General features: G+C 34.2%; 1 protein-coding gene across 2 annotated transcripts in view; it reads right to left on the bottom strand.

The window, feature by feature from the left end:
- LRP1B (LDL receptor related protein 1B) overlaps nt 1-27670 on the bottom strand; it is a 1782191-nt gene that overhangs the window by 506008 nt on the left and 1248513 nt on the right. For both annotated transcript variants that reach the window (XM_080670835.1, XM_080670834.1), the window contains exons 33-35: nt 17270-17410; nt 12801-12926; nt 10872-11003 (exon numbers count right to left, since the gene is read on the bottom strand). In XM_080670835.1, coding sequence (XP_080526961.1) covers nt 10872-11003; nt 12801-12926; nt 17270-17410 — 399 coding nt within the window. The remainder of the gene's footprint in view (nt 1-10871; nt 11004-12800; nt 12927-17269; nt 17411-27670) is intronic.

The following is a 27670-nucleotide window of genomic DNA, read 5'->3' as shown; positions in this document are numbered from 1 at the left end:
TTTCATGCACTGGGCCTCTAGTAAATTCAAATATGAGCCAAGGGACCTCAGTCACTAAAATAGCATGAAAGGAAAACATTTAAATGGAAACAATCATTAAACTATAGTCACATTTTAAATAAGGTTATTGACAAGAATCACCAATAAATCTTAGCTCATTTTCCTACTCTTCTTAATAATATGTTTAGATGACAAAATACAAAATTTAAATAATTTTATTCAGGATTTAGAAAATTACTTTTTATATATGATTAGATCCTGAATTACTGTGGAATCATTGATTCTTTTTAGTATCTTTATATTTAATTTGTAAGCAAAGCAGTAACATAATTATGCTCTCTTCTGTGAATATTTACTTTTTTTCCTGAAGAAAAGAACAAATTCTATAACACCATCTACTTTCTGTGTTCAAACTACATACCTTAAATTCTGATTCTGTTCACATAGGTTTTTTTTTTTTTTTTTTTTTTTTTTTTTTTTTTTTTTTTTTTTTTTTTAAGTGGAGAGATATTGCCTGTTTATGGGTAAAAAATAACCTTACATTATTATTATTAATTTTTTTTACAAATTTTTATTTTTTTCTCAATTTTTTTTATTGATTAAGGTATTACATCACATAGGTTTTAATGGCTGTTGACCAAGAAAATAGATGGTGTTAAAAAAAAATAGCCTGTAGGTTGTTACTGTTTAAGCTGTTAATATTGGAAGTTGAATAGTCTAAAAAACTGGAAGGGACCCAGAGAATTCCTTCTTTAAAGAGGTGGTTTGTTTAACTCTTCAAAACACTCTGGAGCCAGAGAGTCACAACCCTTAAGTAATCTCTTCTAATATTTAATACACTGACACTCAAATACCATTTCTGCTTCCATCTGAGTTTTTTCCTACTTAATTTACATCTAGCTCCTCTCATTTTAGCCTCAGTAAAATTTAATAATAAACTTTAGACTAAATAAATAAGTTCTGTTTTGTTTTTAAACATAATTCTAGATGAATTCGCCAACAGAATGCTTTACCCATAGCAAATGATGGAAAAGAACATGCTGTCCTTAGAAGATTGGCATAAGTGCTCTTGTGCACCACAGTGACATAGGTAACTGCCAATTGATGCTAAGTACTTTGGAGCTCTCTTTCTGGCCACAAAACTCAAACAGGGACACTTGATGCAATACTAGAACTCATTCTAAGCAGAGTTAACATTAGTCAACAGTCAGACTGCATTGGTGATGAAAAAGAAAATAACTACAGATAATTCTGCTGGCGTTTACACATTTTTGTATCCCCTAGGGCCTAGGCAATTCGAGATAAGTACAAGCAATTTCTTTAAAGAGCTTTCCTTAAAGACCTTTGGTGTCAGAGAGTTGTCAGTAGAAGATTTAGCGTTAATATTACATGAAGACTTCTTTCAGATACTGGTAAAATTGTAAATGCTGGGTAGAGGGAGTTGCTGGCTTTTGCCGAAGGATTTTTCTGGATGGATGGCCAAAATCAAATCTGGTAAATTCATGACATGAAAAGCTAGGTACTAATGAATGAGATGAGCAAGTTAACAGAAAGTAGCTTAATGACAAAGACATTGGGTCTGCTATTACTGAGATTAGTGCTGCTAAACCAGGGGTACACTTCAAAATCAATGAAAATGCATGTTAGATTTGCCCTGCTGTTGGTTTCTCAATCTTGGCACTATTAGTATTTGGGGATGGATAATTCCTTCTCTTGGGAAACTGTTATGTGCATTGTTTAGCCTCTACTCAATAGATGCTGGTAGCACCCTTTCAATCAAAACAACCAGAAATGTTTCTAGAATATAATCTGGGGTACACAATCATCCCAGTTAAGAACCACTGCCAAAAATCTACTAAATTGGTTCTTCCTCCTAGGACTATCAACTATCACTCCTCCTAAGCCTAGCTTTATAAACCCCACACTAAGTGGTTAGATATCTCTGAGCTTTCGCCTTGTATAATATATTTTGTGTTGTTATGGCAGACATTCTTTCATTCTTGGAATCTTTCTTCACTTTGGTCTTACTCTAGCATAGTGGCGTAAATAAAACTAGGGTTTGAGGAGTATTTATAAATTAAAATTCTGGCTTTGTCCCATTCCATCTTCAAAGCATTAGGCAGATAATTTAAGCATCACCTGTTTTTTTTTTCCTGCCCGGAGGATTTCTCTAGGTATTCAAGGCTTACTATTTATTGGAGGCAAAATGAGATCCAAAACCATGATCCTAGTGTTTCACAATAATTCATCCTCACTTGGTTTAAGCCAGAATACATAAGTTCTCCATACAGGAGCATCATTGGTTACCTAAATGAATCATTAAGATTTGCCTCTTACAAAGTTATATATAAGGATAATATGAACAAAACATCAATAATATTGTGATAAACAGCCTCAAATGTGGCCACTAATGATCCCTACTACCTGATATTCAGATCAGACTCTAATCACTTCCCTTTGAGAACTGGCTAGAACTAGCTTCTAATAAACAGAATATGCCAAAAGTGATGGCATGTCACTTCTGGATTGGAATACAAAGGTCTGGCTTCTGGTTTGTGTCTGTCCTCCAACTCCATTGTTCATTAGCTCTCAGGGAAGCTGACAGTCATTTTATATGACAGTGAACTATATTATGGAGAGGCTCACATGACAAGAAACTGAGGTCCACAGCCAGGGAGCAGCTATGACCCCCTGTTGAATAGCCCAGAGGGAATTGAATCTGGACAACAGTTGGAAATGCATCCTCCCCTACTTAAGCCTTCTGATGAAACAGTAAGTATGGCCATAACCTTGATTGCAGCCTTATGACGCACGTAAGCTGACCAATAGAAGGTATAAGATAATATGCATTTGTTGCTTAAAATAGTTAAATCTTGATAGTTTCATTATACAGCAAAAAATAACTAATACAAACAGTGGAATAAATGATTTTTTCTCCTCATTCTCTTCCTCCTTTCACTGATGATGATAATGATCATCTTTCTCATTCTCCTTTCAGATGAAACTATACTATTAACTTCTGCATCTAAGCTTAGAAGGGATAATCCTACACTTAAATCACCCTTCCTCCAAACCCTGAAACCTCATATTGCCTATATATTTTCCCCAATAATAATTATAATATTATTAAAATTTTAATTATGAAATCATTAAGGGTCTCATGTTGATTACTCCACTACTGATTGTTCAATTCATGACTTATGTCAATCTCAACAACCCAAATGTAATTCCTGAATACAGAATTTAATTTGGGCATCCTAAAGCTACCAACTCTCTTTGGCATATGTATCTCATTCCAAAACCCAGTTTTTTTCATTGTTAAAATAATGTCACCTTCCTCAAGAGATTATTTTGATGAATTAAATTGCACAAATACATACAATCTTTCAAACCTTATTCCTATATAATGTAGCAAGTGCTCAATAAATACTTAGATTTTTTTGATGGCCCTGGCCAGTGTGGCTCAGTTCATTGAGCTCCGTCCCATGCATCAAAGGTCACCAGTTCGATTCCTGGTCAGGGACATGCCCTGGTTGTGGGCTCAATCCCCAGTAGGGGTCAGGCAGGAGGCAGCAGATCAATGTTTCTCTCTCTCTCTCTCTCTCTCTCTCCCTCCCTCCCTCTCATCAATAAAAGCATATTTAAAATTAAATATATATATATATATATTTTTGATGATGTTATTTTAATTTCTTCCTCTTCCAAACCCTGTTTTCTTAACCCACTCGCAGATAATTAGTCCCATTTCTAGGCTTTCTACTTCAGTCCTGTTCTAAATATTCCATAGAATTCTTAGAAATAGTCCACTTTCCAAGTCCCCAAAAGGATCTACTTACTACTTACTACTTACTACCTCTGAATAAGAATAAGGCCAAAGATAAAAAGAAATTATGACCAGTCCAAAAATTAATTAAATAAGTCTTCTTTTCCTCTATTCACTAGAAAATTGTCTAGTTGATTAAAAACTAATGACCACCAATCTTAGAAGCTGAATCATAGTTATTTTTTTTAAAGAAAGCTTTTCAAACAGAAAAATAGACTAATAGATACTTGGTTTTCTTAAAAATGGAGAAAATACACTTTTCCAATGTTAAAGTTACACTTAATACTAAGAGCATCAATGTACCTAAGGTAAAGAAGAGATCTTCATTATCACTTAACATGTCAGGATATTCAGGGTTAAGTTTCTGGAAACAAACAGGTGACAATCTATTGTCTAAGACACAGAGTACAATGTAATTTGAAAAACACCCAAAAGATTAAACTATCCATAAAATATGTTTTTCAGATATCTTTAGTGATGCTTTAGTTGGATTTATCATGTTGAATTAATGTATTGGGCTTTGCTCAAACACACTTAGTAAAATAACTTGCCAATCTCTTAGCAACTACTAACAACTTACTGTGAAGTAGTATAATTAATATTTTTGAGGTTATGGTTCCTAGTAATGGAGTTTTGATAAAGAAAAGAGTAGAGATAGAGTATCAGATTGTGAATGTAGCTCTGCTAAAGAGATTACTGGGCAGCTAAAAAATATAGCAGCATAGAGTGACTCAGGAAAGGGGAAAAGAAAGGGACATAAATACAGCCTGGATGTGTTCCAGGTAAATTAGTCTAAAGCTGGTGCTGAGACTTTTCAATTTCATGATGAGAGCTAACTTCTTGAGAAAGATGTTTCATGAGACTTGCTTAAGTGATTGTCTCAACAGAGAAAATAATATATATCCCATAATACGTTGACCAAGACTTTAATCTTAAAAGGCCATCAATGTGAATTTTCTGGGGCTTTTGGTTTTGAGTTACCTATTAGAGAATCCAGATGTCTAAGAGCATTGGTCATTTTTTGTCTTATTTTATTTTTTAGGTTTGGGGTTCAGAAATTATCCAAAAAAGTTTTGTGAGATATTTCCAATAAGTTGCTTAAACTATAATGCCTTATTCTATGTATATTTATGATATTTGTTTCCCAAAAAATGTTGAAAAGTTGTTGTTTTTTCTAGTGGTAGTTAGTACTTCACATCTTAAAAGATTTACTGGATATGACCATCTATAAGCACATACAGATTGTTCACATGATCTGAAACTACAGTCTTGAAGCAAGTTTGACATGACAACACCAAGTATTGGTTCACTGTCCCAAGAACAAGAAGAAATTGAATCAGCCCTTGAAATGCACTTTGTAACCAAGGGAATGATTTTTATAAAATTGAAAAAATGTCCCAAAGCAACAGTATTATATTTCTTAAGATATTACTGTTACTGACATAAAAAAATACTTCTTTCTATAATTCTTCTATGGCCTTGGTTGATGACAAAGGGATTACTAGAAGATTTTTACAAATAGCTGTTTTTATGCCTCCAGGCATAGAAAAAAGAGACTCTGACTTGAGTGTCACCTGCTTAAATTATTAAATGGGTTTTAGGGCTACAGGATTCAGTATATAAGTCAAAATAAAACATGATCTTCTACCAGCCAAAATTTGCAGAAATGCAATGTCATTTCATCAGGTCAGAGGAACAATGGCCTAAATAAAATTTGTTTCATTGCTTACAAATGCAAGATGGCATAGTGTAGAGAATTAGAAGTAGAATACTTCATTTTTATACAGCCCCTTGATCTTTTTAGGTTCCAGTTTCCTTATCTGTAACATGAAGGGATGCTGCTTGATGTTATCAAATGTTCCTTCTAGTTCTAACATTCAAAGCTATATGTAAAGGTTGCGGGACTATTAAGAAGAGAGTCTTTCATGTAAATAGCTGACATTCAACTGTGACAATAGGGCAAAGATATTTTGTCACAGAGTCTCCTTCAGTGATTATTTTAATAGATGTTATTTTTTTAGAGTAGTTTTAGATTCACAGCAAATTGAGCAGAGTTCCCATACACCCTCTCCTCTCCAGTACACATAGCTTCCTCTACTATCAACACCTCACATCAGACTGATATACTTGCTATAAGTGATGAGCCTACATCGACATATCTATCCATAGGTTTAGATTAGGATCTATAGTTTACGTTAGAGTTTACTCTCCGTGATGTACATTCCATGGGTTTTAACAGATATATAATGACATGTTACTTCAGTGTTTTCATTTCTTAATAGCTAGATCACTATGTGATGGTATAAAAGGCATTAGAATATTTCTCCATAGTGAGTGCCAAGGAATGACATTCAAATAAAGATCTTTGGATGCAATTAAAAAATCCCTATAGATCACCCACTTATGCATTACCACATAAACATTCTTTGTTACCTTTATTCTCCACAGCAATTGAGCTTTTGTATCCTAAAGGTAGCAGATAGTAATCAATATTTGTTAACAGAGTTGGATAACTCATATTTGAACAATAGAGATTAAAGATAAAAAATAATATAAGCTTGAAAATATTAGATAAATAACATTCTCTAAGGAGAATTTCCTCTATTCAAATCATATTCTATTATATAATTATTATGAAAAGTCATAAATATCCCCAAGGTGGGAGTGGGAGAACTGAATAAAACATTACTTACTGAAGATCACATTACTAACCAGAGCAATGGGCTTTGTTTTAAGGCTTTGCTCCTCAGGAAAGGATATTGTTTAAAGCATCAAACACAGTAATAATTCATCAGAAAGACTATCAGCAAGCAGGCAAGGATTTTCAAAGTTTAGTATGTTTGCCAGTGTAATAGGACTTTTCCAGTGAAGTTATCAGAATGCTTTGAACATTTTAAACCTAGCCACAGGGTCTTCTTTTTGCTGTGGATAGTATCTAGAATTGCTTCATCTGGTATGTGAAATCCTTTTACTGCAGAATACTTTAATTCATTAGGACCAAAACCCAGCAAGGTTCAGGTTTGTTTGTCCTCCTGAAATGTACAGGTTTCAACAATATATTTCTCCCTCCTTGGAAAATGTGGTAATGAAATAGTATTACATAAGTTATGATAGTTATATTTAATAAGTGATCCTCTTTCTCACCATGTACTCATTATCATTAGAATAAGGGCCAACTGTGCCCTTTCAATTTGTCATCATTATATTTGATTAATCATAAGTAGAGATTACGTCCCTGAGATAAATGTCACTAAAGAAAGAAAAGGAAATAAGATGTCTGCAAAATAGAGAGAGAACATATAATCAGGTAAACCTTAAAGACCCTGGTTAAAAAAAATAAATAAAATTGAGGTTTACACATCAATTTTTGTTTTCTCCATCTCTCTCAGGAGCAATCCAGTTATTTTCCTTCCTTCCTCCCTGAAGCAACTTCACTCTACAAAGTTGCAGAGCTTGTATATTGTCTACAATAAATTATAAATCAAGTTGCTGATATTTATTTTGAGTCTAATATATTTTCATGAGACACAATTAGTAAAGGATTAGACTGTAAGGGAGATGAAAGCACAAATGTATGTAAAGTTGTTGAAAACTCTTGATATCTTCATCATGATCATCATTATCATCATCATCATCTAGTTGGTTCATTGTCTAAGCACACTGTCTGCTAGCCTCTTAGGTTTACATTTAATGACTTCAAAAGCTGGTAATTTTGCTTAATCATTCCTTAAATATCTGCTCTACAGACTATTCATTAACATTATTAAGTTAATTTCACTAGGGAAATTTACTTTTTCTTGAACATTCTAATTTTATATGACTATTGTAATTTTATATGCTTATATAATTTTATATTTAGAACAGAGTTTTTAAAAATAATTTCTCTCCAATAATGAAATTTTAAAATATGGTGGGCACAAAATGAACATGAAGTCTTAAATAATAACTGGTAATATTTCTGATGAAAAACTACATTGACACCATTTGTTGAAGAGGCTTTCCTTTCTCCATTGTATGTTTTTTTACTTTGTAAAAAATTAGTTGCCTCTATAAGGGTGGATTTATTTCTAAGCTCTCAATTCTGTTCCATTGGTCTATGCATCTATGTTTCTGCCAATATCTTCCTGTTTTTATTATTGTAACTTTGTAGTATAATTTGAAGTAAGGGGAGGGTAACAATTCCAGCTTTGTTCTTTTTTCCCAGGATTGCTTTGGCTATCCATACAAATTTGAGGATCATTTTCTGTTTCTTTGAAAAAAAAAATAATCCATTGGGAAGACATGCAGATAGCCAACAGGCACATGAAAAGATGCTCAATTTCACTTATCATCAGAGAAATGCAAATCAAAATGACAATGAGATATACCCTCATACCTATCAGAATGGCTGTTATCAATAAGACAAAAATAACAAGTGTTGGAGAGGATATGAAGGAAAGGGAATCCTTTTACACTGCTGATAGAAATGTAAATTGTTACAGCCTCTATGGAAAACAGTGTAGAGGTTCCTAAAAAATTAATATAGCTGTCATTTAGGCCAGCAATCCCTGTTCTTGGTACCTACCCAAAACATTTGGAAACATTTATTCATAAAGATATATATGTACCCCTTTGTTTAATGCAGCATTATTCACAATAGCCAAAACATGGAAGCAAGCTGAATGTCCTACAATGGATGACTGGATAATTAAGATGTGGTACATATACACAATGAAATATTGCTCAGCCATAAAAAAATAATAAAATATTAGGATTTGTGAAAACATGGGTAGATCTTGAGAGTATCATGCTAAGTTAAATAAGTCCAATAGAAAAGGACAAGAACCATGTGGTTTCATTCATATGTGGGAAATAAAACAGAAAGCAACAAATGAACTAACAAAACAACAAAGTCATTGACATAGAAAATAGTATGGTGTTTACCAGAGGAAAAGAGAGGTAGGAAGAGGATGAAGAAAATAAAGGGGGCCATATATATGCTGATGGAAGGAGACGGGGCTTTTGGTGGTGAGCACACAATGCAATATACAGACGTTGTACTATACAATTGTACACCTGAAACATGTAATGTAATTAACTAACGTTACCCTAGTAAATTTAAATTTAAAGAAGAAAACCTACCTTAAATTAAAATAATTTATTATGATATTAGTAATTATTGGAAATTTAGAAACAGGGAGAGAACTATTTAATGCAAATAAAACGATCCTGTACCATAGCACATTATATGAAACTTAGCCATTCAGGGTCAACATAAAACCTTGAAGTGTGAGATTAACTTATACAAATAATCAGTTTACCTTTTAAGAAACAAGAAATTTACTGAGGATCTAATCAGGACAGTTAGACCAAATGCCTTATTTTAATATTTGTAACTCACAGAAATCTATCCAATACTTTCAAAAATCATTACAGATTCTTTAAAACAAATATTGATACCAGCTAAAACAAGGGATGATGTGTATTTAGTAAAAACATTATGCATATCTACATAAATCTTTTCAAGAAGTTCAAATTTTCTCAGTTTTGTGCTTACTAAATCCTATGTAACAAAATTCTAAAGAATAAGATGCATGTAAATAAAAGGCAAAGTAGATTATGCATGCCAGGGTAGTGAGACTTTTATGAATAATAAGGTTTAATTAAACAGCCTTGTTTGATCAAAAACCACACCATGATTTTGGCAAAAATAACATAGTACTCAATAAAATAAGCTATGTCTGTCCATATTTCTTTTTGGGAAAAGCCCTTTTTTAAAAGTAGAATGTTTGCCTCTATTTGATTCCAAACATTTGGTACAAAGCAATTTAGTTAAGAGAAGTCATCTTTGAACCATTTGTGAAGTTTCTAGTAATTCATTAATTTGTAGCCAATAACTTCATTAACACATGATTAAACAAAATGTATTGGAACTGGGGGAAAATAAGCTTACTACTAGGAGCCCATATGCTAATGCTTAAGGATTTTTTTAAGATTATAAATCAAAGAACTATTTGTTTCTAATATTAGATATAATTAAGACTTTAGAAAAATATGGAACATGCATGTACTTCTTCAACACTAAAACATTAACTCAGAAAGCATATGATTTTGTTTGGTGAGAGGTAAAGACATTTGTTTTTATAAGTTTAAACCCTCATTTGTAGAATAATAAATCTGAATATTATGAGAGAAGCATATCCAATGCTTATAATATCTGAATTTAGCAATTAGCATCAAAACACTTGTTTATTTCAACAAATTTAAAAGTTTCTACCATCAATTCCCAATCATTATTTTTATTAGCCACAGCAAAATGTTAGTGTTTAATCTGCTTTCTTTTACTGTTTGTTAAAGCAAGAAAATAATGTAAAATCTGACTTCAAAACGATACATACTAAACTGAAAAGTAATTTAAAATGGCTTAGAATTTTTAATCATTTTCATTATTTGGATTTCATTTGCTACCACCTCTATTATAATCTAAGGTAATCACATCCTAAAAATATTTTAATAATATTATGTTTTAAGTATGTAAAAATGTTTTTTATATATTTTTATAATTAGATAAAAGTAAAAGTCTTATTTGGGGGAAAAAGAGAGAAATAAAAATGAAGCAACCAAATGCCAATCATGATGTTTTATTCATTTGCAAATCAAATGCTAAACTTTAGAATTATAGTTTTTTTTTTTTAATATATTTTATTGATATTTTTTTTTACAGAGAGGAAGGGAGAGGGATAGAGAGCTAGAAACATCGATCAGCTGCCTCCTGCACACCTCCCACTGGGGATGTGCCCGCAACCAAGGTACATGCCCTTGACCGGAATCGAACCCGGGACCCTTCAGTCCACAAACCGACGCTCTATCCACTGAGCCAAACCGGTTTCGGCTATAGTTTTTTTTTTCAGGCAATACATATTTAGAACAATTTGTGTTTGGCTTAAAAAATTGCTGTCTTATTCCTCATTTTGATTATCAGAGTATAGATGGACTAGTTATATTCCCATCGTGTTTAATACAGCAAGTGAAAACATTATATAGAAATTATGAATAAAAAGCTATTTACCTGCATGGAAATCTATTCCCACAGCAAAAGAGGTTCCAGATATAGGCATCAATGCATCCATTTTGTCACTTGGTTCCAGAGGTATACCTCTGATTCCTTCATGGACAGAGTACATAAGAAATGACTCTATACCTAATTGGAAGGAAAAAAAAAAAAGTCCAAAATGAGTAATTAACATAAAAGTCATTCGTTAGCACTGTTTTGTTGTGTTTTGTTTTTTTTTTAATTTTAGAGGATGTTTATTAAAGCTGGGGACAGTGAAACAAGGAGGGGCTGGGGAAATGAGCCTAGGCTGGGCTGCTTTGACTCACTAAGAACTCAGAGAAAAGGGGTCTTGGGGACAGGGTCTAGGTTGCCCGGGATGAGCCGCCAATGTCCATTGCTGCTCTGGTGGTAAGCCTCCTGGGGTCCCTTAGAGGTTAGGAGATGTGTGCCTGTGGGGAAGAAGGGGTGGGAGGGGAAAGGCGAAGGGGTGCTCCTGGGAAGGAGAGCACTTCCATTAGCATTATTTTTAGTGATCCACATTTCTTTCATAAAATAATATGTTTTAATCCACCTCCCCTTTTTCCATTGTATGCTACATTTCTGACAAGTTAAAAGGTAGTTGGATTAGTTGTTCTAGAACTTGAGGAAACACCAGCATCTCCTGGAGGAATTGTTAAAGCCAATCCCCGGACTCCAGCCCAAGGGCCTGAGAATGTGAATTGCTAAAAGGCAGGGAAGATGCTACTGATGTGGGAACCATAAACACTGAGGCAGATAATACTTGAAAGCATACCTGGCCTCACAACCAAAATTCACCCTCTTCTCGAAAGCCCGAGCATCTCCTTGCTTATGTATGATAATAGATCTTGATTGTAGATAACTGTATCAGTTACCTTTCTAATAGACTTCTTAAATCTCTTTAAAACTAAAAGCATACCAACTGCTCAATTTTTGCTAAGATTTTGCTTTTTCAGTATCAAAAGTATGTCCTAAAATAAGCACACATACGTACTAGTAAGGTGACTACCAGAAGTCCTCATGATGAAATTTATGAATTTTTCTAACATGCCAGAAAATGTTAATATATGCAGATTTTCTTGCTAAAACAAAAATTCCTAAGTTTAGCTATGTCTTCACCACGACATAGCTGTGTGACTTGGACAAGTTGGTTAATTTTCTGTGATTCAGTTTCCTCATCTCTAAAAATGGGAACAAGAAACCTACTTCACAAAGTTATTATGAGGATTCTGTGAATTAATGTGTTAAGGTACTGAGAGCAGTGCCTGCACGAGTGCCACATAAATATATGATTTAAAATGAAATATATGCTAGTATTAACATACATATTTTTCATAAAAATTTGAAAATTTTAAAAATAAAATTAAGTTGTAATCACTGGATAAAAAGATTATTCTAGAACCAAAGCTCTTTGGGACTAGTAGAACTAGAGTCTATGAAATAAAAAGCAGAAAGATATATTTATTAACTTCCTGTTCTTCTGAAGCATTCTCCCACAGTTAAGCAAAGCTGAGAATTTACATGGTTTCTGGTACTTTCTTGTAAATAGTTGAAAGGAAGTAAATATAAACTTTTTTCTTTTACTTTCAAATAAACTACATCCCAATTAGATTGTAACTGTAGCAAACCAACCACTGTTTTTTACCTATTTTCAAGTTTCAGGTGGCTTTGACTGGATTTGGTTAAAGGTGTGATAATAAACTGTAGTTCCTGAAAATAACTAAAAACTTAGAAGGTTTCACAAGAACAGAGATACTGAAAATATTGTAGATACATTTGAAATTCTACATATGGTACTTACTAGGGTACCACTGTCCTAACAAAAAGCTAATATTATTGTTTTCTAATTTTTATCTGATTTTGGTTGCCTAATATCTGCATGGATGAGTAAGTGCATCAGAACTAAGATTTTTCAAAACCTTATACCTTGACATGACATGCGGTTCTTCTGGAGATAATATCCCACCGTACACATGCAAGTCCTTGTAGTTTCAGAGGTTGGTAAACAAAGCTGAGAGCATCCACCATTATTTAGCTGGCAGGAATTGCTGCCTGCATTGATGGAAAACAAAGGAAGTAACAAAATTAAAATAATAATAATAATATCATTTGAACAAATAATTTGAACAAATATTTTGCTATTACTGATTTCTAAGTGCAGTTGTTTTCTATTGAATAATTTCAAATTGAATAATTTGAAAACTGCCCTTCCAAAAAGGTAAATGGAGATTTAGAATATGGAATATTGATTATAGACAATAATAATATAATCAATTTATAGTATCAATTTAACTTGGAATACAATTTAGTGTTGCTAAGACCAGATATTCATTGTTCCCACCACACACACACAGACACATACAGATAAAAAGGTAATTATGTGACATGATAGATGTGTTAGCTAAAGATACAGTGGTAACCATAATGCAATATACAAATGTACCCAATTAACACACTGTACACCTTAAACTTATACACTGTTTACCTCTATTGTATCTCAATAAAAATAAATAAAGTCATTAAATTTTTTAAGTAAAGAGAGATATATGAGAAGATTCATAGTTACAGAACAGCAAAAGAAAATTGATTTGCCATGAATACTGTCATAGACCTTTGTAATATTTTAAGATCACATAAACCAGGAAATCTTTATTTTTTTAACTTCTAAATTTTATTTACAACTCTACAGGCACTTCCTTTTCAAGAATACTTTAATCAAATGTCTCAAATAAATAGCTGTTAAATTATATTATTAACTCAACTCAACGATTATGCCATTGGAAGAAAGGAGGTATATATAAATTTGATTAATTTTTTGAAAGCAAGAGAATAAATTTTGCCATTCCGAGAAACATAATTCTCCCAAAAATGTGTTTAAAGCACACCCTCTAATAGTCATCTAATTAACTGGCATATTAACTCTCGTATTTGTATGTAGCGGCAAAGACAAATATTAGTCAGGTAATCACAGACAGGCATTCTATGAAAATGTTCCATTGCATTTACTAGATACAGTGTGTTAGTTAAAGTTGATAGAGTGAAGTTAAGTAATTTACAATCTTACCTAGTAAGTTTATTAAATATTCAATTTTTACAACAATTTTATTATTCTAAGACATGAAATGTCATTTATTGGATGTTCAAGCTCTGATATGAAGTAAATCCAGTGAGAATTACAAAGCATGATAAAAGCTATATATCAATATTGCTCTATGGATAATTCAAAGTACCAATGCAATTCATTATTTCTGCTCTCCTGAAATAAAGACAGTCTGATGGGTTTAATTGTCAGTCAAACCTGTCATGAGTTCTGTCATTTTTGAAGTATGGAATACCCTCAATTTGGGAGATTTCTCATCAGGAGATCCACCATATTCTCCGCTCAATTCCTATAGCAGCCAGTTCAGTCAATGCTGAACTCCATCTTATGCAGGTCCTCATACTAGGATTTGAGTTGGCTGGAACTTTCAAAATGATCACCTTTATCCTATGTAATAAAGAGCTAATATGCTAATTAGACGAAACAGCAGAAACGACCCTCTGGACAACCTTCCTGACGAAGGCGGGGATGCGAGGGCCAAGCCTCTTGCATGAATTTTGTGCATAGGGCCTCTGTAAACTAACAAAGATTAATGGACTTACTCCTCTTTTTCCTAAGCTGACATAACACTAAGGTAAAGTTTCAGATCTCTGATTATTTTAATAATATTTATACATTTATAATAATGCTATACTGACAATATACACATTTCATTTTAGAGAAAGCATGTGAATGTATGGTATGTTAACACAAGGCCAATCTAGAGGGATATGCATTTGGATACAGATTTATTTCAATTTTCACAAAAGACTGAAAAACTGGGGAGTGATTGACAAACAAGTAATGCTTAACTGTAAAATTTGAAGAAACACCAAATGGAGAGAAGAAAAAATAAGAGACTTGAAGAAGTAAACAAAAATATATTAAGGAAGAGAATAAATTTATGGAAACAATAGAAAATAAGGCGTTATAGAACCTTGATAATATAAAAATATATAAAAAGAAGTAGCTTTTTGGGTGGTACATTTTTGAACACAGTTGGAGTAATAGCAATATATACTATATTATACTAGTATTTATATTTATAAATAATAAAATTAATCTAAGTGAACAACTATGTTGTACTTCATGTATAATTTGTTTAGTCTCTAAGGGAAAATTGATAGTGAAGGAGAGAAAAAATAAAAAAGAAAAGGAAATTAGTAATTATTAACAATATGTATCTTTTCCTATTAAATATGGACTTGTTACAGGAAAAATATTGCAGTAATTTTTAAAAGTGACAACTTAGCTAATAATTATCCAGCAAGTATGAAATACTAGCTTGGCTTAATATTTTGTAATGGTGCTGATGTTCAAACCTCATGCCTCAATTCTCTCATGGAGCTAGAAAGTCCACTTCACTACCAAGAAGTCTCAGCACTCCAGTGATCTATGTCAAAAATGATAAATGAAGTAGCTAATTGTATTTTGAAATTCAAAGTGGCAGTAATGTTAACATCTTAAGGAGTCCTAAATTGTTCATATTTCAAACTAATGAAGCTTTTAAGCTACCTTCTATAATTCTGTTAATGGGATTGTCTTTAATACAGATGCTTTTATCAGCATATTATTCTTTAAAAATACTATTTTCACTACCTTTAAGCTTACTCATATTATACCATTAATTTCTAATTCCTAGAGGATCTTGTCAGTTTGGTAACACTTTCTCAGGCGTAGAATACCCATCTGTATCTCTATAATCAAATCCTTAGAAGACAAGAGAAATCATCTTACCATGAACAAAATGAGCCAAGAATATTACACTAAAATTTTTCTCCTAGAAACTTTTTTGAAACTGTATCTAGAAAAATTAGATATAAAATGTTAATTTACAAATTCAAACAAAACGTGTACTTGCTCACATTTAGAAAAAGTGAATACAGATTTTTAAAAACCTGTATAGAAATATATTTTTCTGTCTCTCATATTTTCTAATGTGTGTTTTCAGATATAATCTCATCAAGTATAGACTATGAATTGAAGTTTATCATGGTACTATAAGGTTTTATACTTATTTATTATATTAAAATCCACACAAATATCATGGTATTTTATTGAGTACCAGTGTTTTTTTTTTTTCCCAATTAATAATTTATTCCCCATGACTTGGATGCCAGTTGTTTATTTTGATACAGAAAATGTTCCATTGTGAAATTGCTAGTGAAAACAATGCTGTTCATTATTATAGACAATGGCCAAAATAAATGTCAGACACCAAATACAGGTTTGTGCTGAAGAATTTGGGTGTTGGTGTCTTCTCAAACATGAAAAGAACAAACACAGTAATCACTTCAGATGTTTTTTTACAGCAATTGCTTACTCTTAAAAATGTTTTATTTATTTTAGTTTATAAAAAAGAAACATGATTCCTGCTGTTCCTGTAAAAAAAAAAAAATGATTTCATGCCCAAATTGGCCCATGCTCGGTTCAGGGAAAGCAACCATGAATCTGGTCTTCATTTGTCTCTCCATGTGCAGGCCTGGCTCTCAACTGAACAAATCCTGCCTACTTAGTGGTTGTCAACTGAGTACTGAATTGGTGATCCCCTTGGTTCCCTATTCTTCCCTCTCCTCTTCTCTGCTTTGGCCGACATGCCCACCTACCTTAGATACAAAGTACATTTTCTTGAAATTCTTTCCTAAGACTAAAGATATATGAAGATAACGATTCTCATGGCAGTGACTATATTTTTTTTCTCTGAAGGGAGTTCTGCTAATGTCACGGATCATGAAGCAAAAACTAAGAAAGACTACCGGGTGTGCGGCTGTCCTGGCTGGCATCTCTGGACTAATTGCCATTTGGGCAACGTGACAAGTCCACCTATGTAAACCATCTGCTAGTTCTCTCACTCCGCTTCACTGCACACCATTTGGACAAGCAAAAAAAAAAAAAAAAGCAAAATGTTTAGAGCCAATAATGCTGTGCTTTTGGATATGGAATCCTTATGTCGACATAGTCCATTTGAAGCTGATTCGTTCATTCAATTTCTGGGCTTCATTGCACATTTCATATGTTTTGCTGGGATTTTTTTTCCTTATTCTTATATTTTGTAATCAAGAACTGAGTAAGACCTACTTCAAAGATCTGACAACACTATGAATCCCTGGGCAGCTCTGCTAATGTTTTGAAAGCTCATTATAGGCCTTATATGAAAGTAATTACTTCAATAGTATTAAGCAGAATTTGCCTTTCACCCCTCTTTTATATTAGAAGAAAAATAAGAACCGTCAATTGTTGAATTGATAAAATAATATGAAAAAAGAGAACGTTATATATTCAAAAGGCAGCACAAGCTCATTTCAGTGCGACATACCTTGCTGTGCTGCTTTATCGTACACTTTCATATGAACAACCCCGGAAGTCTTATTTCTCAGGACAGTGGGGTTTCTTCCATCTCTTTTGCTGCAGGTTCCCAGCTGAGCTAAGTTGTGGTCTGCCCACCACAGTTTCTTATCTATAAAAATGAAAAGGTTTTTTATGGAACAGATAATCATCTTATTAAATAATAAATAGCTATTAAACTATAGTATTTTCTGTTTTCCTTTATTATATTCTTAATCTCTGTTTTCTAAGAGAGGCAGTAAAATCACTTTTACCTTTAAAAATGCAAATCATAATGACATTTTAGTGTTTAAATTTTCCTCCTCAAACAAAATACCCAAACAAATATAAAAAAGATTGTTCTTTAACTTGTTTAAAGTGTGTAAGCTTTTAATCATTAGTACTTTCCATTGCTGGATTCTTTACGGTTATGGTAATCTCTTTTAATTTTTTCACAATTTATGCCTCTTTCTCCAAAATTTTATTACTGTACATTGTTAAGTCGTATTGAGTGCTCACTTCGTAGCAGAGACTCTGCAATGTCCCACAGATTAAAAAAATAGTCTGGCCTTCAGGATGCTAGCATTTTACTGAAAATCGCACATTTATTATTATATTATTTTATATTGTCATAGCAAACCTGTAAGAAAACTATTATCATTCTCTTTTCATAGATATACAATATAAGATTCATATACATTAACTTTCTTAATTAAATTTACATATTTTGTCTTTCTGTCTATAAAACATGTGCTCTTTCTAAGACTCCAGGCTGAGTGCACCAAACAAAAATTTAAGGTAATTCAATGATTTAAAACAAAGTTCTTAAAGTTTTTGGATAAATTTTATACTTTTCAACAAGAATCAAATGACAGTTGAGATCAAATCAATTTCTACCTAGAAGTGAAAATAAGGTTATTTATGTCTGTAAACAAAACAATATAGTCTTTACCTTCAAGGAACAATTATTTTCATTTAAATGCCAGGATATTTTGCCTGAACCAAAGCATAGCTTCAGGTATGGCAAGAACAGTAATAATGCAGATGTCACAATAATCATCCCTTCCTGAATCTGATTTCATGCAACACACAATTCTAAACAGTATCAATAATTCATTCAACTTTCATAATAATCCTACAAGATTACAACTACTACTATTAAATCATTTCACAGTTAAAAACACTGAGGCAAAGAGAGAGTAAGTAGGTTTCCCTGGATCACAGAATGAATAGTGGCCCCAGGTTATGGATCAAGCACTGATTTCAGTCTCTTAAATTAATCTCCTTTCCATGGAAAAGTTTAGTGTTCTCTCCCTTGACATTCAGATATGGCACTTAAAGTAGGATAGTGAAGTTGAGTAGCCTATTCACTTATGCTTTTATTTACACACAAATTTGCATAAGAATAGAGACATTCCCTGTGAATAAAAAAAGGTAGAAATTTTGTCTGGAATAAACATGTGTTTTTGCTTCTATTTCTTCCACTATACCACTGTGATAAAAATGTAGAAACATAAAAGATTTTAAAAAATGAACCCATATAATTAACAAGAAAATTAAAGCATATAAAGCATGTATAAAAGGTGATATGTGGATAGAAACAGGGAAATGAAGAAACGGGCAGAAAATTGCAACATGAAAAAAGCTACAGAGGAATGGAAGCCATTGCTCTCCACAGAATTCTTCATGACCATGATTCCAGCCTATAAATAAGAGGGTGAAAGCAAAAAGAAAGATTAAGAATACAGTGACTGAGTGACATTACTTTTATAATTAATGCCACTACCATTTCCCCCACTCCCTGTCCTGAGACCAAAAATATGAGGACCACATTTGTAAGTAACCCACCAGCAAAAAGAGTAGAAAACATGAACGTGTGTGTGTGTGTGTGTGTGTGTGTGTGTGTGACATTTTCTTTTTTTTTTTTAATATATTTTATTGATTTTTTACAGAGAGGAAGGAAGAGGGATAGATAGTCAGAAACATCGATGAGAGAGAAACATCGATCAGCTGCCTCTTGCACACCTCCTACTGGGGATGTGCCCGCAACCAAGTTACATGCCCTTGACCAGAATCGAACCTGGGACCTTTCAGTCCGCAGGCTGACGCTCTATCCACTGAGCCAAACTGGCTTTGGCTGACATTTTCGACTAAGATGCTTAAAGAAAACCTTTTCCTTAACTTCTCAGACAGAAAAAGCTAAGTAAGTTTCAAAGGAGTACAAATTAAACATATGTCAGACTTCTTTTCAACTATGCTAGAAACAAGAAAACAGGAAAGGAATACATTCAGCATTATTAGGGGAAATTATAATCAAGCTAGAGTTCTACACCAAACTATTTTAACTAACTGTATGTGGCGGGGGGAGTGGAAAAGTATATGTAGGGGTTGGGAGTTTATCTCAAAGTTTATCAGCCATCAACTCTTAAGAAGAAATTGAAAGTTAAACTTCAGCAAAATGAGAAAATAAGTCAAAATAATGCCATGGAATCTAAGAAACAGAAAATTGAACAAAGCAAGATGGCAAAGAGAAGCTCCAGAATAAATCATATGCATTAAACATAAGTAAAAAGCTGTCCACACTGGATCACAAGACTGGGAGTAAGATCTCTAGGGAAAAAATAAGAAGAATGAGAGAGAAAGATATGGAAATACAGATAAAGAGATATAAGTAAAGAGAGAGAAAGACTAAAAATAAGTACATGTAATCCTACCCTTTAATTCTAATTTGTCCTATAATGCTAATAAATGCCATTTATTTGTTTTCAATTTTAAAGTCAGTCTTTAAACAAAACACAGAGGACTCACTGTAATAGCAGTATAGAACATTAATGTTAAAAACATTAGCAATCTATATATCTATACTAATAAAAGGGTAATATGCAAATTGGTCGGGACATCCTCACACAATGATTGAACATGTGTTTAGTGGGGTGACCAGGCCAACAGGGGGGGCAGTAAGGGGTGACCAGGCTGGCAGGGAGGGCAGTTGGGGGCGACCAGGCCGGCAGGCAGAAGTGGTTAGGGGTGATCAGACTGGTGGGGACGGGTTGTTAGGGGCAATCAGGCAGTCAGGCAGGTGAGCAGTTAGGAGCCAGTGGTCCTGTGTTGTGAGAGGGATTGCTGAATGCCAGTTTAGGCCCTATCCCAGGGATCGGGCCTAAACTGGCAGTCAGACATCCCGCAAGGGGTCCCAGATTGGAGAGGGTGCAAGCTGGGCTGCGGGGACCCCACCCCTGTGCACAAATTTCGTGCACCGGGCCTCTAGTCTTATATAATCAAAGCCTAATATACTAAGTGTCTGGTCCTCCTGTCAACTGTTCAACCAATCAAAGCGTAATATGCTAATGATATGCTAAGGAAGCTCAACTGCTCACTTTGACATGCACTGACCACCAGGGGGCAGATGCTCTGACCAGTAGGTTAGCTTGCTGCTGGGGTCTGGCCAATTGGGACTGAGAGAGATGGGCCAGATACACCCTGGAGCCCTCCCACACTCCCTCCCCAGCCCCAATCGTGCACCAGTGGGGTCTCTTGGCCTGGCCTGTGCTCTCTCATAATCTGGTACCCCTTGGGGGATGTTGAGCCAGTTTCAACCTGATCCTTCAGGCCACTCCCCTCAGGAGGGTGCCAGATGCAGGACTCAGGCTGGAAAGTACAAGCCTTTCACAATAGGGACTGATTGGGCGCAAGCCCACAGCTGGCTCAGTGGGGCCAGGATGAGTGGGAGTGACAGTTAAGAGCTGCAGGTGGCGTTGTACTGCGGGTTTCAGCATAATCACCGCAGGCCACCCCAAGGGACCCCACCCATGCATGAATTAGTGCACCAGGCCTCTAGTCTATACTAATAAAAAGGTAATATGCTAATTAGACCGGACATCTTCTGGACATCCATCTGGATATTCTTTCGCACAAAGCTATGGTGGTGGGGGCCGAGGCAGTGGTGGTTAGGGGCAACCAGGGGAGGGCAGTTAGGGGCAATCAGGCTGGCAGCCAGGTGAGCAGTTAGGAGCCAATGATCCTGGATTGCGAGAGGGATGTCCAACTGCTGATTTAGTCAAACATCCCCTGAGGGGTCCCAGATTGGAGAGGGTGCAGGACGGGCTGAGGGACGCCCCCCCAGCCACGAATTTTGTGCACTGGGCCTCTAGTATATATATAAAAGCCAAGCGACCGGAACGACGGAACAACTGGAACGACCTGAATGACCAGTCACTATGACATGTACTGCAAGTGGCCAATCGGCACGATTGGGGCCCTGATTGGCCCCCCACAACATCCCTCTGCTCCTCCCCCATGTCAGCCCCACCTCAGATCTGTCCCCATTGGGGCAGGCTGGTCGGACCCCACCCATGCACAAATTTGTGCACCAGGCCTCCAGTATAAAAATAAAAGTGGAGTTGTCTAAAGATTTAACATGCAAAGCAAAAAGAAAATATGGTTAAAAAGAAGAAAGAATATCGTGGAAAAAAATGGAGAGTCATTTTAATAGAAAAGTAAATAGAGATTGAGCAAATTTGTTTAGTTTAGAAACCTTTGAAAGGAGAAGAATAGGGGTAATATAAATGATTGCATATCAGCAAATAAATGCATGATATCTAAAATTGATAAATAGCCCTGACTGGTTTGGCTCAGTGGATAGAGCGTCAGCCTGCGGACTGAAGGGTCCCAGGTTCGATTCCGGTCAAGGGCATGTACCTTGGTTCCGGGCACATTCCCAGTAGGGGGTGTGCAGGAGGCAGCTGATTGATGTTTCTCTCTCATCGATGTTTCTAACTCTCTATCTCTCTCCCTTCCTCACTGTAAAAAAAAAAAAAAAAAAAAAAAAAAAAAAATCAATAAAAATATATAAAAAAAATAAAATTGATAAATAAAAAATTAGTTGTTTTGAAATATTACCTAGAATGTTTGCTAGTAACCCCATAAAATAATAATAGACAGAAATAAGAGATTTACCTGCGAAATGTGACTGGAGGTGAAAAGGTTGAATTAGGAGATATTGCTGTTGATAACAGTCTTTTTTATATTAGTTGCTTTGTTGTTATAAGTATATTATTTCAGAAAAAAAAATATAAAAAATGTAGACACAATCAATAAATAATAAGAATTTACCTAAAGTATAGAATTCAGAGTCTAATGGACTGACCACTCTCTGACTCAAGAAAAAGGCTATGCTGGTTAGGTTTTTAAAGTAGCCCGTGTTGAAACACAACACATTTCTGTCTTCTATGCCAAAACATTTCACCACTAGGACATAGGTGATTGAGTGAAGCTAAGAGCTCTAACACAGAGAACCAAGGAACTCTTCTTTTGAACCACCTGAGTGTATCACTTAGGGGATGAGGATGATCTTTCCTTTATCAGCCTCTAAGACCTAGTGTGTCTTGAGCAGTAACTCTATGGCAACATTAGAGCTAAACAGAACAAGGGGTAAGTGATTTTTTAAGATAACATCTCTCTCTGCAAATTCTCATGTTTCAGTTAGCTAAGATATAACTTATCATGACCCTAGATCCTATCCATTTAAAACTGAACATGTTAACAAATCTTTATGGCAAAATAATAAAAATGTTATTTCTGGCTGCATTGTTCTTATTGCTATAGGAGATTAGGGGAAAAAATAAGAAGAAAAACACTTCTCTCCTTAACCACTAGCCACCCCGTGGCAGACTCAAGGTATTATCTACTGGTCCAATTATATTTTTAAGGGGTAGTACAGAGTCAGGAAATAAGTAGGAGAAGGTCTGAACACAAAGAACCATGGCCTTGAGGACAATGACCAAAGAATCCGGTGCCCATGAAGGACTATGAGGGTTTGGGTAACAGCAGTGACCAGCATGAAACAGAGGCCAGCATGAAACTAGGACCACAAGTATCCTGGAAAAAACTATTTAGGTTCACCTCTAGGTCTTGGTCAAGATTCTTCAAACTACCTAATAATATTCTGTCTCAATTACAAAATTCTCTATCAGGTTTTTAAATCATTATATAAACTACATTGATTCTACCTACAGATACTTCTTTTCAACCTCTTTTTAATACATGCATTTAGCCTACTCTTATCACATCATAATATTCCACTAATGTTGATCATCTATTATTTGTAAAGCCCTAACTTTGATAATGAAAACATGACAGAAGACAAGTCAAACAAGATATCTGCCTTTATAGATGTATGTTCTTGTGAGAGAGACACACAAGAAATAAACAAATAGAGAAGAAATAACTGAAATTCCTATAAACCGGTAGTAAAAAAACAAACTTATTGAAAATGTGCGAAGGTCTTGATTAAACATTTATACAAAGAGATGCAAACAGCCAACAGATATATAAAAAGATATTCAACATCACTAATATCAGGGAAATACAAATCAAAACCACAATGAGATATCACTTCACACCTGTTAGGATGACAATCATCATAAAAAAATATAACAATGTTGGAAAGGATGTGAAGAAATAAGAACTTTGGACACTCTTGCTGGGAATGTAAAATGGCACAGCCACTACAGAAAACAGGATTACTCAAAAAAATTAAAAATTGAACTACCATATGACCTAGCAGTCCACCTTCTGGGTATGTATCCAAAAGAACTGAAGTCAGAATCTTGAAGAGGTATCAGCACTCCAATATTCACTGCAGCACTATTCATAATAGTAAAGGTATGGAAACACCATAAATGTCCTTCAGAGAATAAGTGGATAAAAAATGTGATATACAGTATATGTTGAGTAGAATAGATAGATAGATAGATAGATATATAGATAGATAGATAGATAGATATCATATACATACATACACACAATGGATTATTATTCAGCCTTTAAAAAGAAGGAAATAATCTATTGGGGGGATGTTGAGATTGGGGGAGGCTATGTGTATAGGGGGGATAAAAGGTATATAGGAAATCTCTGTATTGCAATCTTACTATGAAACAAACTGCTCTAACAAAACAAAGTCTTTAAAAAAATGGAAGATAAAGAAAATTTTGCCACATGAAACAACATGAATGAAATTCAAGGACATTATGCTAAGTGAAATTTGCCAGTCACAAAAGGAGAAATACTATATGATTTCACTTATATGAGGAATCTAAAATACTCAAATTCATTAAAACAGGGAGTACAATGGTGGCTGTCAAGGGCTGAGGGGAGGGAGAAATGAAGAGTTGCTATTTAATAGGCATAAAGTTTCATTTGCACAAAATGAGTAAGTTCTAGAGCCCTGTTGGCCCTACAGTGAACAATATCATACTGTGCACTTAAAAGCTTGTTAAGAAGATGTGTATCATGTTAAGTTTTCTTACTACCATAAAAAAGACATAAGTGAAGACTGCTATTCGTAATATGAAGAATATAGATACAATTACATTATTTTGTTGGCTTCTTTACTTTGTGCATAATTCCACCATAATTCCATCATTGCACAAGTATAACCCCACCCTTAGTAAAATATTTAAGACTAGCATATCTCACACTGACCCTTTGTTCTCATTGATTCTATGGCCTGTACAGACAGAATCATACAGTTTTATTTTATTGCTTTTTCTATTCTTTTCACTTGTACAAATTTAGACTCCTTATCCAGAAATGAAAGCTCCTGAGAGAAAGGATCCTGTCTTGTACTTTTTTGTATTCTTCACAATACTTTGCATTCTTTTGAACTGAGTGTAATGTAGAAATTCACTAAATACATGTTAAATGATTGGGAAAATAAATATCCCCCAAAATATCTCTCATGATAACTCATAACTTTAAAAGCATTTCAATAAACCCATCTCTCCCAATCCCTGTTGATATTATCTTTTAAAAATATCTCTTTCTAAATATTATCCTTTATAAAGATTCCTCTAATATAAATAATTTTTCTTTTGATGGTGTAATTAGTATTTCAATTCATATTTGTTTCTCTCACGTTGTTATTAACATGAATACATGAGAATCTTCAGAAATTACCAGAATTCAAAAGCTGTTTGCTCAAGTTGCTAGCAAATAATTTTAATAACTATTTCACTGTTATGGACTGAATTGTGTTCCCCAAAATTCATATGTTGAAGTTCTAACTCCCAGTATGTCAGACTGAGACTATATTTAGAGACAGGGCCTTTAATGAGGCAATTAATTTAAAATGAGGCCATTGGAGTAGGTCACAATCCAGCATGACTAGTGTCTGTATAAGAGGAGGAAATTAGAATACAGACACACAGAGTGAAGACCCAGGGAGAAGATAGTCACCTACAAGAGGCCTGAGAAGAAATAAAAAATTCTCACACCACAAGCCTACAGAATAATGAGAAAGAAATTTCCCTTAAGTCACCCAATCTGTGGTCTAAAGTGTTTTGATTGAGTGCTTTTTGCTTCCTTTTTTTTTCCAAATTGCTAATTTGATTCTTGCTTCACCTACTCTACTTTTTATTCCCTGTAAATTATTATTCATTTCAGTTAGTATATCCTTCATTTCTGACTATTTTTTGTGGTTTCTATGGCAGCTCTAGCAAACTAATACATTTGCTAATAGAGACAGTGAAGAATATGTTGAAATATGAAAAAATAAGTATACAAGTAACATAAATATAAATTGTTTTTACCATACAGTCTTCAAAATCTTCACTCAAAGAGGGGTGGAGGGAGAGAGAGAGAGAATAAATTTACTAAAACCTAGTAAGTTCCAGGGCCTTTGCTAGGCTCAGAACATAAGCAAATCTGATTGTCTCATTTAATCATCATAACTGAGATGTAATGCGTTATAACATCTATTAAAGATAAGCAACCAGGAGGTGAAGAGATGACCTTCCCCAGGGTCAGGGTCACACAGAAGTGTGTTCATTCTCAGTTGATATTACTAGAATATCAATGCTCTTTCCACTGCATTGCTCTGTGCATAACATAGTAACCCACTGAAACTGATAACATTATACTTTCTAATGCAAAGGTTACTTGATAAATATGAACTTAATTAAAGTTTTATCCCAAATTAAAGTAAGTTGCAATATATATTTCAGTAAATATATTTTTAAATTAGAAGTATAAAGTTTTACTACTTAAAATATATCATCAAAATTAATAACTTACTTTTTAAATATTTAGAATATGTATTTTAGTGAATTTCACCACAATTGTTGAGATTCATTTTAAAGTTAGATTTTCTCAAACACTAGCCCTTTATGTTTAAAATAGAAACTATAACAAGTTACATTTGAATTTAAGGTAAATGAAAAATAACTTTTTAGGGCATATTTATACAAAAAAAAAGTTTGTTGTTTATGTGAAATTCCAGTTTAACTGGATGTCCTGTATTTTATGTGGCAATTATATTATCTATACTCTCTTCTAAATCCCAACATTTACAAGAAAGCAATGAAAATGTTATAAGCCTACAAAGAGAATAGGAGAGGAGTCCATGGCTATTTAAAATAGTAGGTGGAAAGTAGATTACAATTGTTGACTGGCTTAATAGATAAAATGAAAATCTAGACGTGCAATGGGAGTCCAGGTGCAAGTTAATATGCACTGCAGAAATTTAGAAGAGATCAGAAATTGAAGAGTTTAAGACCTCTAAAATAGATAAATGCAACAACAACAACAACAAAAAGATCATTTGTTTAGTCTAATTAGAAGCAGTTAGAAAATGGTTTACACAGCTAAGAAAGTGGTCCTTCTGAAGTCTGGTCAAAGATGGAAGATTTATTCTCTGAAGAAGATGACCACACCATGAATGGCACTGAAAATAAAAGTCAACTGAGGCTGTGAATATCATATTAAATGCAGAGATTAAATGATAATGTACATCAGTGGGTCTCATATTTGAGTGTGAATTAGAATCAGCTGAAGGGACTTTCAAGATTTCTGGGCCCCACTATAGAGTTTAAAATTCAATAGGTCTGAGGTGGGGCTTGATAATTTGCATTTCCAACAAGGTTCCAAGGTGATGCTGATACTTGCTGGTCAAGCGGTCTCCACCTGAGACAAACATCAAAATCACCAGGGGGACCTTTAAAAAGAAACACCTGGTAGCCACTCTGAGATTGTTGTGGTCTGAGGCATAACAAGATTTTTCAAATCTTCCTAGGTAATTCTAGTGTGCAACAAGGATTCAGGACCACAGACCTAAATGCTAAATTATGAGACTTATACTCTACATAGCATTCTCCAATCTCTAAGGAAGCTAGCATCTAGAACAATATCCCCATAGAAGAGATAAAAGGGTTTCACTTTTGTTAGAAACTGCCCGCCCCCCCCCCCCCTAATACTCTGAAGAATCTGATTATTGGGGAAATCTTCATCTCCAAAAGGTTCAGTATAGCTATTTTAATGATGTAACAATTACATAAGCTCTGCCTCTTGAATTCAGATTTTTCAATCACTGTTAGAAAGCTGAAGAACCAGCCAAGAA

This window comes from Plecotus auritus, assembly GCF_963455305.1.
Source record: "Plecotus auritus genome assembly, chromosome: 5".
Taxonomy (NCBI): Eukaryota; Metazoa; Chordata; class Mammalia; order Chiroptera; family Vespertilionidae; genus Plecotus; species Plecotus auritus.
Note: the sequence above shows the minus strand (reverse complement) of the source record. Positions and strands in the feature narration are given on the sequence as shown.